Source organism: Oncorhynchus clarkii, chromosome 1 (genome assembly GCF_045791955.1).
Source record: "Oncorhynchus clarkii lewisi isolate Uvic-CL-2024 chromosome 1, UVic_Ocla_1.0, whole genome shotgun sequence".
Taxonomy (NCBI): Eukaryota; Metazoa; Chordata; class Actinopteri; order Salmoniformes; family Salmonidae; genus Oncorhynchus; species Oncorhynchus clarkii.
Window position 1 is genome coordinate 7343642 of NC_092147.1, and position 17054 is coordinate 7360695.

Here is a 17054-nt window from a genome sequence, read left to right on the forward strand (position 1 = left end):
TACTGTATAAATGAGATGAGAGAAGTAACTGAGGGAGCTCACATTCTTAACCTTAAAAGATTGGTGGATTGACTTGGGTCTATAATAAAGTTTTTTTTGTTAAGAGAATTTCAATGTACTAACTGACCGTAACTGACCATTAAGTATTTATGATGTGTACTGACTGATAAAAAAAAATCGTAAAAAAAAAAAATTGAAGTTAACAGAGACATCTTGTGGATGCACAGGTATACTACATTTGACAATTGTGAACTGTCATGCTTTTCTCAACAAGTTCATGTTGCAGGATTATTTTGCCAGGTGTTGGGCACTGTTAATGTTACTGTTACTGTTACTGTTAATGTTAATGTTAATGTTACTGTTACTGTTACTGTTAATGTTTGCAGACAGTCCTCTTTCTATTCACTACATGCCTCAACCCCATATCCTGTCTGTGTTTTTGGTCTTTTCCAGAATAACTACCTTGTGTTCCTGGCCGAGCTGTTCCATTGGTTTGAAGAGGTGAAACCCTCCTTTGTACAACCAAGAGTTCTGGATACTGAAGGTAAGAGGGCAAACCTTCATACATCCCAGTGAAATCATTCCTGCTCTATGGATTTGTTTTAATGAGAGTTATGATGTTTGTGTTTTCAGAGCCAGCCCTCACATCGTTGCGGAACATTCCCTCAGTTCCCATCTCCAATGTCACCAAGAAGAGCTTCATGGAGAGACCGCCCAGCCCAGAACCACCCAGGTACTATTTGTTATTCATTAATGGCCCAGTGTGACTCAGGTGTTACAGCATGTTTGATCCCCACTGGGGGAACCCATAAGAAGATGTATGCACACACTGCACTCTTCCCATAGGAGAACCATTTGAACAACCCTTTTTGGTTCCAGGTAGAACTATTTTTGGTTCCAGGTAGAACTATTTTTGGTTCCAGGTAGAACTATTTTTGGTTCCAGGTAGAACTATTTTTGGTTCCAGGTAGAACTATTTTTGGTTCCAGGTAGAACTATTTTTGGTTCCAGGTAGAACTATTTTTGGTTCCAGGTAGAACTATTTTTGGTTCCAGGTAGAACTATTTTTGGTTCCAGGTAGAACTATTTTTGGTTCCAGGTAGAACTATTTTTGGTTCCAGGTAGAATTATTTTTGGTTCCAGGTAGAACTATTTTTGGTTCCAGGTAGAATTATTTTTGGTTCCAGGTAGAATTATTTTTGGTTCCAGGTAGAAGCCTATTGTTTCCAGGTAAGAACCCTTTTGAGTTCCACATCACTATGGGACCTATCATGGTCCAAACACACCAAGACAGTTGTTAAGAGGGCACGACAACACCTATTCAAAGAAAATAAAATGTTATTGGTCGCATACACATATTTAGCAGGTGTTATTGTGGATGTAGCTCCAACAGTGCAGTAACCCTCAGGAGGTTGAAGATATTTTGAACTCAGATCCTCAAAAGTTTCTACAGCTGCACCATCGAGAGCATCCTGACTGGTTGCATCACAGCCTGGTACGGCAACTGCTCAACATCCGACCGCAAGGCGCTACAGAGGGTAGTGTGTACGGCCCAGTACAGCACTGGGGCAAAGCTTCCTGCCATCCAGGACCTCTATACCAGGCGGTGTCAGAGGAATGCCCTAAAAATTGTCACCCAAGTCACAGACTGTTCTCTCTGGTACCGCAACAGCAAGCGGTACCGGAGCGCCAAGTTTAGGTCCAAGAGGCTTCTCAACAGCTTCTACCACCAAGCCATAAGACTGCTGAACAGTTAATCAAGTGGCTACCCGGACTATTTGCACTGACTCTATTGCACAGGCTCGATGTACACTCACTCGACTCTAACCACACACTCACACATACTACACTGACACTCCAACACACCACACACACACACACACACACACACACACATGCATATTGACGCCACACAAACACACGTACATTCACATTCCTTCAAACGCTTTACATACGCTGCTGCTAGTCACTGTTAATTATCTATGCATAGTCACTTTACCTCTACCTACATGTACAGTGGGGCAAAAAAGTATTTAGTCAGCCACCAATTGTGCAAGTTCTCCCACTTAAAAAGATGAGGGAGGCCTGTAATTTTCATCATAGGTACACTTCAACTATGACAGACAAAATGAAAAAAAAATCCAGAAAATCACATTTTAGGATTTTTTATGAATTGATTTGCTAATTATGGTGGAAAATAATCTATGGGCAGGGCCCCGATCTGCCTTAGAGGGTATAGGCCCACCCACTTGGGAGCCAGGCCAAGCCAATCAGAATTAGTTTCCCCCCACAAAAAGGCTCTAATACAGACCGTTTCTCCTCGGTTTCATTAGCGGTCCAGGTGGCTGGTCTCAGATGATCCCGCAGGTGAATAACCTGGATTTAGAGGTCCTGGGCTGGCGTAGTTACGCATGGTCTGCGATTGTGTAGCTAGTTGGATGTACTGCCAAATTCTCTAAAACGATATTGGAGTCGGCTTATGGTAGAGAAATGAACATTCAAATCTCTGGCAACAGCTTTGATGGACATTCCTGCAGTCAGCATTCCAATTGCACGGTCCCTCAAACCTCGCAACATCTGTGGCATTGTGCTGTGTATTGATCATGCTGTTCAATCGGCTTCTTGATATGCCACACCTGTCAGGTGGATGGATTATATTGGCAAAGGAGAGATGCTCACTAACAAAAATGTAAACAAATTTATGCACAAAATTTGAGAGAAATAAGCTTTTTGTGCATATGGAACATTTCTGGGATATTTTATTTCACCTCATGAAACATGGGACCAACACTTGACATGTTGCGTTTGGTTATTGAGAAGTCTGGTCTCTCTCGCCAGACCCAAGGCGCCCTGCATGCTCCACTGTGGGAAGAGACTAGTCATTATGAAGAAAACATTGTATTTTACAATAATTACCTAACGACTACAATAGAACTGCAGTAGCACACATTCTATTACTTAGGTGAGTACAGTTCAATACAGCTCAGTTCAATACAACTCAGTTCAGCTCAGTTCAATACAACTCAGTTCAGCTCAGTTCAATGCAACTCGGTTCAGCTCAGTTCAATACAACTCAGTTCAGCTCAGTTCAATACAACTCGGTTCAGCTCAGTTCAATACAACTCAGTTCAGCTCAGTTCAATACAACTCAGTTCAGTTCAATACAACTCAGTTCAGCTCAGTTCAATACAACTCGGTTCAGCTCAGTTCAATACAACTCAGTTCAGCTCAGTTCAATACAACTCAGTTCAGCTCAGTTCAATACAACTCGGTTCAGCTCAGTTCAATACAACTCAGTTCAGCTCAGTTCAATACAACTCGGTTCAGCTCAGTTCAATACAACTCGGTTCAGCTCAGTTCAATACAACTCAGTTCAGCTCAGTTCAATACAACTCGGTTCAGGTCAGTTCAATACAACTCAGTTCAGCTCAATTCAATACAACTCAGTTCAGCTCAATTCAATACAACTCGGTTCAGCTCAGTACAGTTCAGTACAATACAGCTCAGTTCAATGCAACTCGGTTCAGCTCAGTACAGTTCAGTACAATACAGCTCAGTGCAATACAACTCGGTTCAGCTCAGTACAGTTCAGTACAATACAGCTCAGTTCAATACAACTCGGTTCAGCTCAGTACAGTTCAGTACAATACAGCTCAGTTCAATGCAACTCGGTTCAGCTCAGTTCAATACAACTCGGTTCAGCTCAGTACAGTTCAGTACAATACAGCTCAGTTCAATGCAACTCAGTTCAGCTCAGTTCAATACAGCTCAGTTCAATGCAACTCGGTTCAGCTCAGTTCAATACAACTCAGTTCAGCTCAGTTCAATACAACTCAGTTCAGCTCAGTTCAATACAACTCAATTCAGCTCAGTTCAATGCAACTCGGTTCAGCTCAGTTCAATGTAACTCGGTTCAGCTCAGTACAATACAACTCATTTCAATACTGCTCAGTTCAGCTCAGTTCAGCTCAGCTCAGTTCAATACAACTCAATTCAGCTCAGTTCAATACAACTCAATTAAGCTCAGTTCAATACAACTCAATTCAGCTCAGTTCAATACAACTCAGTTCTGCTCAGTTCAATGCAACTCAGTTCGGCTCAGTTCAATGCAACTCAGTTCGGCTCAGTTCAATGCAACTCGGTTCAGCTCAGTTCAATGCAACTCGGTTCAGCTCAGTTCAATACAACTCAGTTCAGCTCAGTTCAATACAACTCAATTCAGCTCAGTTCAATACAACTCAATTCAGCTCAGTTCAATACAACTCAATTCAGCTCAGTTCAATACAACTCAGTTCTGCTCAGTTCAATGCAACTCAGTTCGGCTCAGTTCAATGCAACTCAGTTCGGCTCAGTTCAATGCAACTCGGTTCAGCTCAGTTCAATGCAACTCGGTTCAGCTCAGTACAATACAACTCATTTCAATACTGCTCAGTTCAGTTCAGCTCAGTTCAATACAGCTCAGTTCAGTTCAGCTCAGCTCAGTTCAATACAACTCAGTTCAGCTCAGTACAATACAACTCAGTTCAGCTCAGTTCAATACAACTCAGTTCAGCTCAGTTCAATACAACTCAGTTCAGCTCAGTTCAATACAACTCGGTTCAGCTCAGTTCAATACAACTCGGTTCAGCTCAGTTCAATACAACTCAGTTCAGCTCAATTCAATACAGCTCAGTTCAGCTCAGTTCAATACAACTCGGTTCAGCTCAGTTCAATACAACTCAGTTCAGCTCAGTTCAATACAACTCGGTTCAGCTCAGTTCAATACAACTCAGTTCAGCTCAATTCAATACAGCTCAGTTCAGCTCAGTTCAATACAACTCGGTTCAGCTCAATTCAATACAACTCGGTTCAGCTCAGTTCAATACAACTCAGTTCGGTTCAGCTCAGTTCAATACAACTCTGTTTTTCCTCAGTTCAATACAACTCAATTCAGCTCAGTTCAATACAACTCAGTTCAGCTCAGTACCCTACAACTCAGTTCAGCTCAGTTCAATACAACCCAGTTCAGCTCAGTTCAATACAACTCGGTTCAGCTCAGTTCAATACAACTCAGTTCAGCTCAGTTCAATACAACTCGGTTCAGCTCAGTTCAATACAACTCGGTTCAGTTCAATACAACTCAGTTCAGCTCAGTTCAATACAACTCGGTTCAGGTCAGTTCAATACAACTCAGTTCAGCTCAATTCAATACAACTCAGTTCAGCTCAATTCAATACAACTCGGTTCAGCTCAGTACAGTTCAGTACAATACAGCTCAGTTCAATGCAACTCGGTTCAGCTCAGTACAGTTCAGTACAATACAGCTCAGTGCAATACAACTCGGTTCAGCTCAGTACAGTTCAGTACAATACAGCTCAGTTCAATACAACTCGGTTCAGCTCAGTACAGTTCAGTACAATACAGCTCAGTTCAATGCAACTCGGTTCAGCTCAGTTCAATACAACTCGGTTCAGCTCAGTACAGTTCAGTACAATACAGCTCAGTTCAATGCAACTCAGTTCAGCTCAGTTCAATACAGCTCAGTTCAATGCAACTCGGTTCAGCTCAGTTCAATACAACTCAGTTCAGCTCAGTTCAATACAACTCAGTTCAGCTCAGTTCAATGCAACTCGGTTCAGCTCAGTTCAATGTAACTCGGTTCAGCTCAGTACAATACAACTCATTTCAATACTGCTCAGTTCAGCTCAGTTCAGTTCAGCTCAGCTCAGTTCAATACAACTCAATTCAGCTCAGTTCAATACAACTCAATTAAGCTCAGTTCAATACAACTCAATTCAGCTCAGTTCAATACAACTCAGTTCTGCTCAGTTCAATGCAACTCAGTTCGGCTCAGTTCAATGCAACTCAGTTCGGCTCAGTTCAATGCAACTCGGTTCAGCTCAGTTCAATGCAACTCGGTTCAGCTCAGTTCAATACAACTCAGTTCAGCTCAGTTCAATACAACTCAATTCAGCTCAGTTCAATACAACTCAATTCAGCTCAGTTCAATACAACTCAATTCAGCTCAGTTCAATACAACTCAGTTCTGCTCAGTTCAATGCAACTCAGTTCGGCTCAGTTCAATGCAACTCAGTTCGGCTCAGTTCAATGCAACTCGGTTCAGCTCAGTTCAATGCAACTCGGTTCAGCTCAGTACAATACAACTCATTTCAATACTGCTCAGTTCAGTTCAGCTCAGTTCAATACAGCTCAGTTCAGTTCAGCTCAGCTCAGTTCAATACAACTCAGTTCAGCTCAGTACAATACAACTCAGTTCAGCTCAGTTCAATACAACTCAGTTCAGCTCAGTTCAATACAACTCAGTTCAGCTCAGTTCAATACAACTCGGTTCAGCTCAGTTCAATACAACTCGGTTCAGCTCAGTTCAATACAACTCAGTTCAGCTCAATTCAATACAGCTCAGTTCAGCTCAGTTCAATACAACTCGGTTCAGCTCAGTTCAATACAACTCAGTTCAGCTCAGTTCAATACAACTCGGTTCAGCTCAGTTCAATACAACTCAGTTCAGCTCAATTCAATACAGCTCAGTTCAGCTCAGTTCAATACAACTCGGTTCAGCTCAATTCAATACAACTCGGTTCAGCTCAGTTCAATACAACTCAGTTCGGTTCAGCTCAGTTCAATACAACTCTGTTTTTCCTCAGTTCAATACAACTCAATTCAGCTCAGTTCAATACAACTCAGTTCAGCTCAGTTCAATACAACTCAGTTCAGCTCAGTACCCTACAACTCAGTTCAGCTCAGTTCAATACAACTCGGTTCAACTCAGTTCAATACAACTCAGTTCAGCTCAGTTCAATACAACTCGGTTCAACTCAGTTCAATACAACTCAGCTCAGCTCAGTTCAATACAACTCAGCTCAGTTCAATACAACTCGGTTCAGCTCAGTACAGTTCAGTACAATACAGCTCAGTGCAATACAACTCGGTTCAGCTCAGTACAGTTCAGTACAATAGAGCTCAGTTCAATACAACTCGGTTCAGCTCAGTACAGTTCAGTACAATACAGCTCAGTTCAATACAACTCGGTTCAGCTCAGTACAGTTCAGTACAATACAGCTCAGTTCAATGCAACTCGGTTCAGCTCAGTTCAATACAACTCGGTTCAGCTCAGTTCAATACAACTCAGTTCAGCTCAGTTCAATACAACTCGGTTCAGCTCAGTACAGTTCAGTACAATACAGCTCAGTGCAATACAACTCGGTTCAGCTCAGTACAGTTCAGTACAATACAGCTCAGTTCAATACAACTCGGTTCAGCTCAGTACAGTTCAGTACAATACAGCTCAGTTCAATGCAACTCGGTTCAGCTCAGTTCAATACAACTCGGTTCAGCTCAGTTCAATACAACTCAGTTCAGCTCAGTTCAATACAATTCGGATCAGCTCAGTACAGTTCAGTACAATACAGCATGCCAAAGCTCTTCTGACCTGGAGTATTTTGATGTGGTTATCTGTTAAAAGTTACAGCAACTACAGGGGATATTGGTTATACAAACTTATATGGAATGGTATTCTGTGTTGGACATACATGATATATTGGTCAAGCTATGGGGGCCAAAGCTTTAAAAAAAAGAAAAAAGCTTTCATTAAGTTTTCATGATTTGTCAATCTAATTGTCTAAATGTCTATCTCTCTCTCTAGTCTGCCTCTCCGGCCTCAACCTAGGAACTCAGGTAACAAGATCACTTCAAACTTTTTTTGGGCTTTCAACATTGATAAAGAATTGAATTTGAATGGAGTCCCTTATATCTGATATTCCATGTTTATTTAGTTCATTCTCATCATCCAGGTGAAATGAAGAGATCGACCTCAATGTCCTTTGTGGACGTAGGAACCTGGCCCAAGGAGAAAAGGTGAGTGTCACGGACTATGTGAATAAATTGACATTCTCGTTTGGTATATGAGTAGGATGTTTCTGATGTGAAATCGTACGCCTGTTAGGCTTACATTACACTGGTTTAGTTGGGTCTTAGTTTTTGGGCTGTGGGATTATTAAAAGCACTACACACACAACAATGGATGGATGGATGGACTGTTTGTTTTTACCAGGTCTGGGCCTTACGGGGTATCCTTCGACATTCCTTTCGACAAAGAGGACACCCAGACGTCTACTCCCCCCGGCCATGGCATGACTCGCTCTACCAGCACAGAGGGCTTCAAGGTCCACCAAATGCCCCGGGGCATGAAGAGGATCCTGTCCTTCCAGCCCATCAATGGACAGGGCGTGGGCATTGAGGAGGAGGGCTGCCCGGACAGCCTAGCAGGCCCCGATCTACCAAGACAGCCTGGCAGACCTCAACCCAATGGCTCCTCAGCCCTGGATGGGCATGGAAAAGGAGCAGCCATACCCAGCATGGAGGAGGCCCTGCAGATCATCCACAACATCGGGAGGAAGCCCCCACAATGCTCCCTGACGGAGGGTATCAACCATGGCTTCTTCCTGCACAGTCAAAACCGAGGAAGAAGTGTAGTCGGCCTGCACCCCAAGGCCCAACAGGAGAGCATGGACCTGGACTCACTGAACACCACTAAAACCACAGAGGTGGACACAGACATCCACTTGAGGACGGAGGACATCGCCGAGATGCTGGACGAGGACTCTTCGCTGGGGGAAGCTACGAGCATAGAGCTGGACATGGACACACTCAGCCCCTGCCTCAGCAGCTCAAGCTACGGCAAATCTCCCTCCACTAGCTCCGGCATCAAGATGACCAGCTTCGCAGAGCAGAAGTTCCGGAAGCTCAGCAAACCCGAATCAGGGAGAAGAACGAGCAGCAGCAGCGGGGGGGGCAGCTCCCTCAAGACCACCCCCGAGGGCTCAGAACTGGGCCTCCCCCTGTCCGTCTCCTGGGCACCCACCCCAGAGCACAGCCCCGTTCATCAACAGAGCATGCCCCTTACCCAAGCCCCTCCCACTGGGCCAGCCCTGGCCCCTCCACCTAGTGACCCGGTTCAGGCCATGGCAACAGAGATGGTTCAGCTGCACATGCGCCTGGAGGAGAAGCGAAAAGCCATTGAGATGCAGAAGAAGAAGGTGGAGGCAGCGTTTACGCTTCACCGCCAGAGGATGGACCACTCCACTTTCCTGGACGTGGTCAAGGGGAAGGCCGACTGTGCCTCAGTAGGAGGAGGAGAGGAGGAAATGGGGAAGATGACTGCAGAGAAGGAGAGGAAAACTGGGAGGAGCAAAGTGGACACGCCTGACGGGGCCGAGCAGGGGCAGGCGCCCTTCGGGGTCTGCTGGCTGAAATCCCCAGGAAGAAGCACGGGAGAAGAGGGAGGTCAAGGTCCCAGCGAGTTGGATCTAGCGAACTACACACGCTCCATGGAGAAGCTCAACCACTCACTGGGCTTCCTGCAGATGGAGATGCAGCGCCTGGCCCAGCAGCAGGAGGTCATCATGGCCATGAGGGAACAACGGCAACAACAGGCCTGGATCATTCCCCCTCCCGAGACCCAGCCCTCACCCCAGAAATATGCTTGCGCCTCTGTCCGCCCCTCTGACTCGCCCTCCCCGACAGACTCGCCTCGCTCCGCCCACCGCTCGCCCACCAGCATCAAGAGGAAGTCGGCCTCCTTCCACTCACGGAACCCCCGCACGCCTCGCCCCAGCGAGCTTAAGCTGGCCCCCTATAACCGCTGCCTGACGGCGCCCCAGTCCGTGGACAGCCTCCCCCGCCTGCGCCGTTTCTCCCCATGCCAGGCCATGGCCTTCACCTACATGGGGGACAAACCCACCGGTGAAACCCCTGAGATCGGAGACGGAGACACTGAGCATGTGCTATCCCCAGAGAGAGAGGCTGTTAGTGCATCGTCACCCTCCTCCCCAGCCAAAAACAACCAGAGAACACAACAAGGGACACTAGAGATTTCCAAGAAGGATGATGAGGAGGAGAAGGAAATGGAGGAGGAGAAGGACAAGTACAAAATGGAGGAGATTAAACCCATAATAGTGTCGACCGTATCTGAAGTGCTGGCCCAGCCAGTGAAAGAGTCCTTTACGGTCACCCCCACAGAGACCCCCCTTATCTCAGACATGTTTGGCCAGGCCAGAAGCAACCTGATTGAGGTGCCTCTGTACGTGCTCAAGCCCCTGGAGGGAGAGGGGATGGAGGAGAGTGAAGGCATGCAGGGGACCTATGGCGATAACGAGAAAATGTCCTGTGGCTTTTTCTTTAAGGTAGGAAGTTATAAGATACACTATGGAAGTTTTAGTTAATTTGTTATGAGAAACAGGAGGTTGGTGGCACCTTTAATTGGAGAGGATGAGCTCGTGGTAATGGCTGGAGCGGAATAAATGGAATGGCATCAAATACATCAAACGCGTGGTTTCCACGTGTGCTCTTTGCCACACATTATTATGAGCCGTCCTCCCCTCAGCAGCCTCCATTGGTCATTTCAATATTTCTGTCCATTTTAGAGAACCCCTTTTGGCTCAAGAGTGTCCCCAAATGTTCTGTATGACCTTTTTCCTACAGTTGCTATTTCAGCTGTTTTCACTCACTGTACAGTTGGAATGGCTTTAATGTTTAATATTAATTAATATTTTCCATCTGAATAATAAGTCCAAAACAATAGCCATTACGTCAGTGTGGAAATGACATATTCTGGACATTTGGCTGTAATTGAAGAAAAAAAACCTGTGCCCCAGTTCTATGACAAAGCAATTTGCTTTGGTTCTGTTGGCAGCCATCTTTGTTTTTTGGAAAGGATACACTCTGTTTTCTTAATATGAGATGAGGAATGGCTCTTTAAATAGGTCGGGCTGAGGACAACATGGTTCTTCCTATTGTGAGGACGGTAACTAGCCAGTCGTCTGTCGCTTCATCTAGGTCACGAAACTGGAGCTTGTGAATGATTTAAAATGCAGCTGCTGAAAAGTGGGTTGGCAGAGATGTTGAGCTAGTTGTTGGATAGTTGTGATGAGGTCACACTCAAATGATATGTTTTTGCACGTGGTATTGGATCTTGAGTGTACTATAGTAAGAAACATTGGTCAGCACAGGGATGCTAATAGAGACCGTTCACAGTTTAGTTGTAAAATTGCTTTAATACACTCAACAAGGGGCCATTGCTCAGACTCTTAGACTAAAAACCATGCTCAATCAAATCAAATTGTATTTGTTATATGGGCCGAATACAGTGAAATGCTTACTTTACAAGCCCTTAACCAACAATACAGTGTTGGTTAAGATACCCCCCCACACAAAAAAAGTAAGAGATAAGAATAACAAATAATTAAAGAGCAGCAGACCAATTAAACGTCTCCATTGACAGTGCTAGCATGTTCAGGGGAGTCTCCACTTAAAGGGATTTTCAGTCCAGAGGAATAGGTACTGTATAATCTTGGTCTGTGAAACTGCTCCTTTAAATGTACCAGAAAAAAAAACACAACAACAACAGCTCACATTAGCCAGGGAATTCCTGGACTACGTTCAGTAGCCACACTGTGTCCTACGTAGCAGATAGAAAACCCATGAATAGAGCCAATGTGATTCCTTATTCTACATGTCATGTTTGTTCTACATACAAGTTTTCTGAATTGCGACCCTGTAGTGGGTTCCTGGCTGTAACTGTGTGTCTCTGCCCACAGGGTGATGGGAACGGGGAAGACAACATGGCTCAGAAGAGAGCTGCTCTCCTGGAGAAGAGGCTGAAGAGAGACAAGGAAACGCAGCAGAAGAAGCTGCAGCAGGAGGCGGAGCTAGAGCGGAAGAAGGAGGAGTCACGGTGCATACTATGTATTCCCTTCCATCTCACGCGTGCTCTTATACATATATGCAAACCCACGTCCAGACACTCCCACTTGATTGTAGAGGAAAGTTAAACAAAAAAAAAGTTGTTTTAAAAGCCTGTCACACATTGTATCATGCCTTTTAGATGTTAATTAATCAAATTGTATTTGTCAAAGTACATCAAATGGTGATGTAATGGATTGAAGTACATTTACTACTGATTGTTTGGTCTCATACTATGAACAATTACATCCCATAGTTTATGTACGATTACGTCTCGGTCATAGATTTAGCTGTTCTTCATCTAGTATAATCTACGGTCTTCTATTGACGCTCATAAACGACCATTCCTCTTCCCTCTCAGAGTGAAAGCGGAGGAAGAGCACGCGAGGAAGGAAGATGAGAAAAGTCGCCGGGAGTTAATCAAGCAGGAGTACCTGAGGAGGAAGCAGCTCAAGCTCATGGAGGACATGGACACGGTGATGAAGCCGCAGCGGCCGTCCGGCGCCAAGCATAGGAGAGCCCGGCCCAGGTCCATCCACCGGGACAGCATGGACTCCTCCAGATCCCCGGCCAGGGCAGCAGGTAACTGTGGAGACGACCTCTCTCAAGAGTCAGGAGTCAATGGTGGTGTTGTGTTGGCGTGGCGATTGTGCCTGAGCATGCCACCTGTGATAAAACGCTTTCTATGCAGCTCAGTGCCTCCCGTGATAAAACACTGTTTCTCTGCAGCTCAGCATGGCTTCTTATGGCAGACCAGAGACGGTTCTAGTTGCAGTAGAGATCTGCATGCCATCTACTCGTGCTACTAACCATTTGCATTGCTTCCTTGTGAAAGCATCTTATTTTAAATGCAGTAGTTAACCCTGACGGATTTCTTAACTGCTTTGCCAAACCAATTTGACTCATTTGAGCTTGTAATGTGTTGCATGAATCGATCTCTGGTAGTCTGGCAAAGACACTTCATTATGCTATGTGGGACTCTGGGTGGGTTCCTAGGCAACCAATGTCAGTTTTTAACTATGAACGTGAACTCTAAATCAAATTATTGTCAAATTGAATGAGCCATACAGGAGGTGTGTTTTAGTTTGCGCACATCAGATGATGCTGCAGCTAGTCGTGACAAGGTGGGCACAACGTGTGACGGACGGCGTCTGTGATCGTGGTGTAACTGTGTGGTCCAGTCTTTGGCCAAACTTGTGTTTCACATCTATGTTTCACAACCTCGTGTTTTTTTCAGTGCCCAGCTTGTCTCTGGCCTCTCTCAACCTGGGGGACAGCTTGTGTCTGGCCTCTCTCAACCTGGGGGACAGCGACACTGTGCAATCTGAGAAGAGAACACCAGGGTAAGACACCTTTCTGTTTACAGTATATAAAAAAAGATGCATAAGTAGGCGTACTTGCATTTCATCTTAACATTTATTCTACTCTTAAGTGGTGAATCCTAACTTCCACATTCAATTTGACTTAAGTGGAGATTAGGATTCGTCCTAAAATTACACTATTGACACTGTTTCATTGAACTTGAGTATCACTTCTGACCGACTTTGTTAACCCCTTTCTCCCACCAACAGTTTTTAACTCAGCTAACACGCTTCTCTGCACTCTTCTTTTCTTACCTACCCCCTCTTTCTTACCTATCCTCTCTTTCTTACCTACCCTCTTTACCTACCTTCTCTTTCTTACCTACCCTCTCTTTCTTACTTACCCCTTCGTTCTTACTTACCCCTTCTTTCCTACCTACCCTCTCTTTCTTACGTACCCTCTTGTTACATACCCTCTCTTTCTTTCTCACCTACCCTCTCTTTCTTACCTATCCTCTTTCTTACCTACCCCCTCTTTTCTTTACCTACCCCCTCTTTCTTACCTACCCCCTCTTTCTTACCTACCCCCTCTTTCTTACCTACCCTCTCTTTCTTACCTACCCCCTCTTTCTTACCTACCCTCTCTTTCTTACCTACCCTCTCTTTCTTACCCATCCTCTCTTTCTTACCTATCCTCTCTTTCTTTACCTACCCTCTCTTTCTTTACCTACCCTCTCTTTCTTTACCTACCCTCTCTTTCTTACCTACCCTCTTTCTTACCTACCCTCTCTTTCTTACCTACCCTCTCTTTCTTACCTACCCTCTCTTTCTTTACCTACCTACCCTCTCTTACCTACTACCCCCTTTCTTACCTACCCCCTCTTTTCTTACCTACCCTCTCTTTCTTACCTACCCTCTCTTTCTTACGTACTCTCTCTTTGACCTCCTAATGTTCTGGAACTGTCAGAAGTGCCAGCTTACACTCTGGCAGTCTGTGCTTCTTACTGAGCTCTCCTAAACTGAGAAAGAGAAGGTTAGTTCCTGTGTAGTAGTTTAAACCTGAAGCCACCTCACTCTCCCAGCTTCTGTAGATGTGTAGCTCAGTTGGTAGAGCATGGCGCTTGCAATTCTAGGGTTGTGGGTTTGATTCCCACAGGGGGGGGACCAGTATGACTCACTACTGTTTAGTGGCTCTGGATAAGAGTGTCTGCTAAATGACTAAAATGGAAATGTAAGAGCGTGAGTTCTAATGGCAAGTCTTAAGACACTGGGCCAATACCAAGTACAGGGCTATGTTCATTAGGGCATGCAAAGGAGCACGTTTGCAATGTTTTCATCCGTTTGGTGCCTAATGAACGTGAACCATGTGATGCCTCATGGTCCCACCAAAACCCTTCACTGTGACCTTGTCAGATCTCGCCATCAACCCCTGCTTTAATGCTTGTTGCCCACTCTACACAAAACAGGAAATATCCCTGCCTATATTCCACTTGCTGCATTCACTAACAGACCGTCACCTCTTCCCCATGCTAAGTCTGTCTCAACCAGATGTGCTGGTTGAGATATAGGTGTTTGTAGTAACTATCCCCATTAGAGGACTTGATTTCATCACATTGCTTCACAGTTGTTTGAAGTCTAAGAAAACGGAGTCGCGTGCATTTTGTGCGGCTGAATTTTTTGGAACGCGACTCAAAACGGACCTCCAACGGCTCCGTTTGCTTAGACTGTGTAGAGCTCTTGAGAACGCTTGTACTTGATATACAAAGAACAGTACTGGCCAAAGCCCATCCCTGTCAAAATTATCACATTTTTATGGTAGACACTGTTTGTACTTTGCACACAAATAGCCTGTACTGAAGCCCTTAAAGAGGCTATACTCTACATATGAGGTAACAGCCCTTGGAGAGAGGTGACCTGTGTGTGTGTGTGTGTGTGTGTGTGTGTGTGTGTGTGTGTGTGTGTGTGTGTGTGTGTCAGGCCTGATTCTGCAGATGGTTTTCTGTCCCCTTGTCGATCTGGTAGCCGGACTGGGGAGGACGATTGGGAGAATGGCTCCACTGCCTCATCTGTGAAGTCAAACACCGAGTACACCGGTGGGTGGTCACCTCATCGCCACTAAGACACATTTATTAGCTGTGTTATAACTGATCTTGATTATCTCTGTGAAGTTCTGAAATACAGCGGGACACTTCATGCTGTTTATGACTTTTGATTTTGTGTCCAATTCATCATTTCAAATTGCAATCATATTTTCATATTTGAAATTAGAATACCACTAACAGCTTGAGTTATGTTTTTGTCACTCTGCACTAGGGTAGGAGCATTCTGATAACTTAAACAAAACACCCTGGGTTTCCAGAATTCCAGGTTGGTGGATTCCCAGATGTTCTGCTTATTCTCTCTCGATTCCAGGAATCTTCCATCCGGAATTTCTGAGAAACCAGTGCATTTTGGGAAAGTTACTGGAATTTCTGAGAAACCAGTGCATTTTGGGAAAGTTACTGGAATTTTGCGAACCCCTACTCTGCACATTTGGTTGAGTAACATGTTGAATCTAACGTGCATATATGCCATGATTGTTGTGCATTAATTATTGATTTTGACTTGAGACAAGCAAAAACAGAGTGAAATTAACTCAGCAAAATTTCAGTCTGAAATGATCAAGAAGAGGATGATGATAGCGTAGAAGGCACTTGGTCTTGAGATTCCATGATGAAGGATGTTAAGATGACGCCTATAAATGATTTACTGACAAACTGCTGGCACAACCTCCGAGGCCCTTGGTAGAGTGGTTGCTATGACGATTGATCATCTTTTTCCCCCTTGGTGTGCACAGGGCCCAAACTGTACAAGGAGCCGAGTGCCAAATCGAACAAGCATATAATCCAGAACGCGCTAGCCCACTGCTGCCTGGCGGGCAAGGTCAACGAAGGTCAGAAGAACAAGATTGTGGAGGTAATCTGGTCATTCTATTTCTACAGTGTTGGTCATCTTAATGTACAGCTCATCAATACAATAAAGTAACTTCTCAGATGAATGGTTTTCATTTGATCATGGTGATATTTACATGACTTTAAGTTGCTTTGGATAAAAGTCTGCTAAATGGCAAATTATAATAGATTATTTACTAAGAATATGCAGATTAGTGTTCATATTCAAAACTGACATTTTTACCTCCAGAAGTCACTGTATTTTTTTTAAAAAGCAGCAAGAGGTTACAATGAAAATCATCACGACACGTCTGTTGTCTTGTATGATGATGATCATTTATTTGCTTCGCTTTTGCAGGAAATGGAGAAATCAGAAGCCAACAACTTCCTGGTGTTGTTCAGGGACGGGGGTTGCCAGTTCCGCTCCCTGTACGTATACAGCCCCGAAACGGACGAGGCCACCAAGTTGACGGGCATCGGGCCCAAGAGTATTATGAGCAAGATGATCGAGGGCCTCTACAAGTACAACTCGGACAGGAAGCAGTTCAGCCAGATTCCCGCCAAGACCATGTCGGCGAGTGTGGATGCTATCACGATCCACGGCCACCTATGGCAAACCAGGAAACCAGCCACCCCCAAGAAAGTGTTACCTGCCAAGTCCTAATGGAACTTACCGTATACTCCCAGCCATTTCCCTTCAAATTGAACAGTCCACATTCAATTTGCACTTCACTGTACATTTCCATGAGGATTCAGCACCTGCAATGCCAGTTAATTGAAGGCATACTTCTTGTACTTTATTCTCTCTCTCTCTCTCTCTCTCTCTCTCTCTCTCTCTCTCTCTCTCTCTCTCTCTCTCTCTCTCTCTCTCTCTCTCTCTCTCTCTCTCTCTCTCTCTCTCTCTCTCTCTCTCTCTCTCTCTCTCTCTCTCTCTCTCTCTCTCTCTCTCTCTCTCTCTCTCTCTCTCTCTCTCTCTCTCTCTCTCTCTCTCTCTCTCTCTCTCTCTCTCTCTCTCTCTCTCTCTCTCTCTCTCTCTCTCCAATTCCAAACTGGACACGGGGACTCGACTCGGTTAAAGAAATGC

The 17054-nt window shown here is 44.8% G+C and overlaps 1 protein-coding gene across 1 annotated transcript in view; it reads left to right on the top strand.

Annotated features, from left to right (window-relative positions):
- LOC139417419 (calmodulin-regulated spectrin-associated protein 2-like) overlaps positions 1-16765 on the top strand; it is a 97113-nt gene extending 80348 nt beyond the window's left edge. Inside the window, exons 9-20 of the mRNA XM_071166734.1 lie at positions 454-544; positions 634-733; positions 7643-7674; positions 7791-7854; positions 8051-10181; positions 11595-11731; positions 12101-12321; positions 12977-13082; positions 14008-14073; positions 15018-15133; positions 15877-15995; positions 16329-16765. Coding sequence (XP_071022835.1) covers positions 454-544; positions 634-733; positions 7643-7674; positions 7791-7854; positions 8051-10181; positions 11595-11731; positions 12101-12321; positions 12977-13082; positions 14008-14073; positions 15018-15133; positions 15877-15995; positions 16329-16634 — 3489 coding nt within the window. The 3' untranslated portion in view covers positions 16635-16765. The remainder of the gene's footprint in view (positions 1-453; positions 545-633; positions 734-7642; positions 7675-7790; positions 7855-8050; positions 10182-11594; positions 11732-12100; positions 12322-12976; positions 13083-14007; positions 14074-15017; positions 15134-15876; positions 15996-16328) is intronic.
- The last annotated feature ends 289 nt before the right edge of the window (positions 16766-17054 follow it).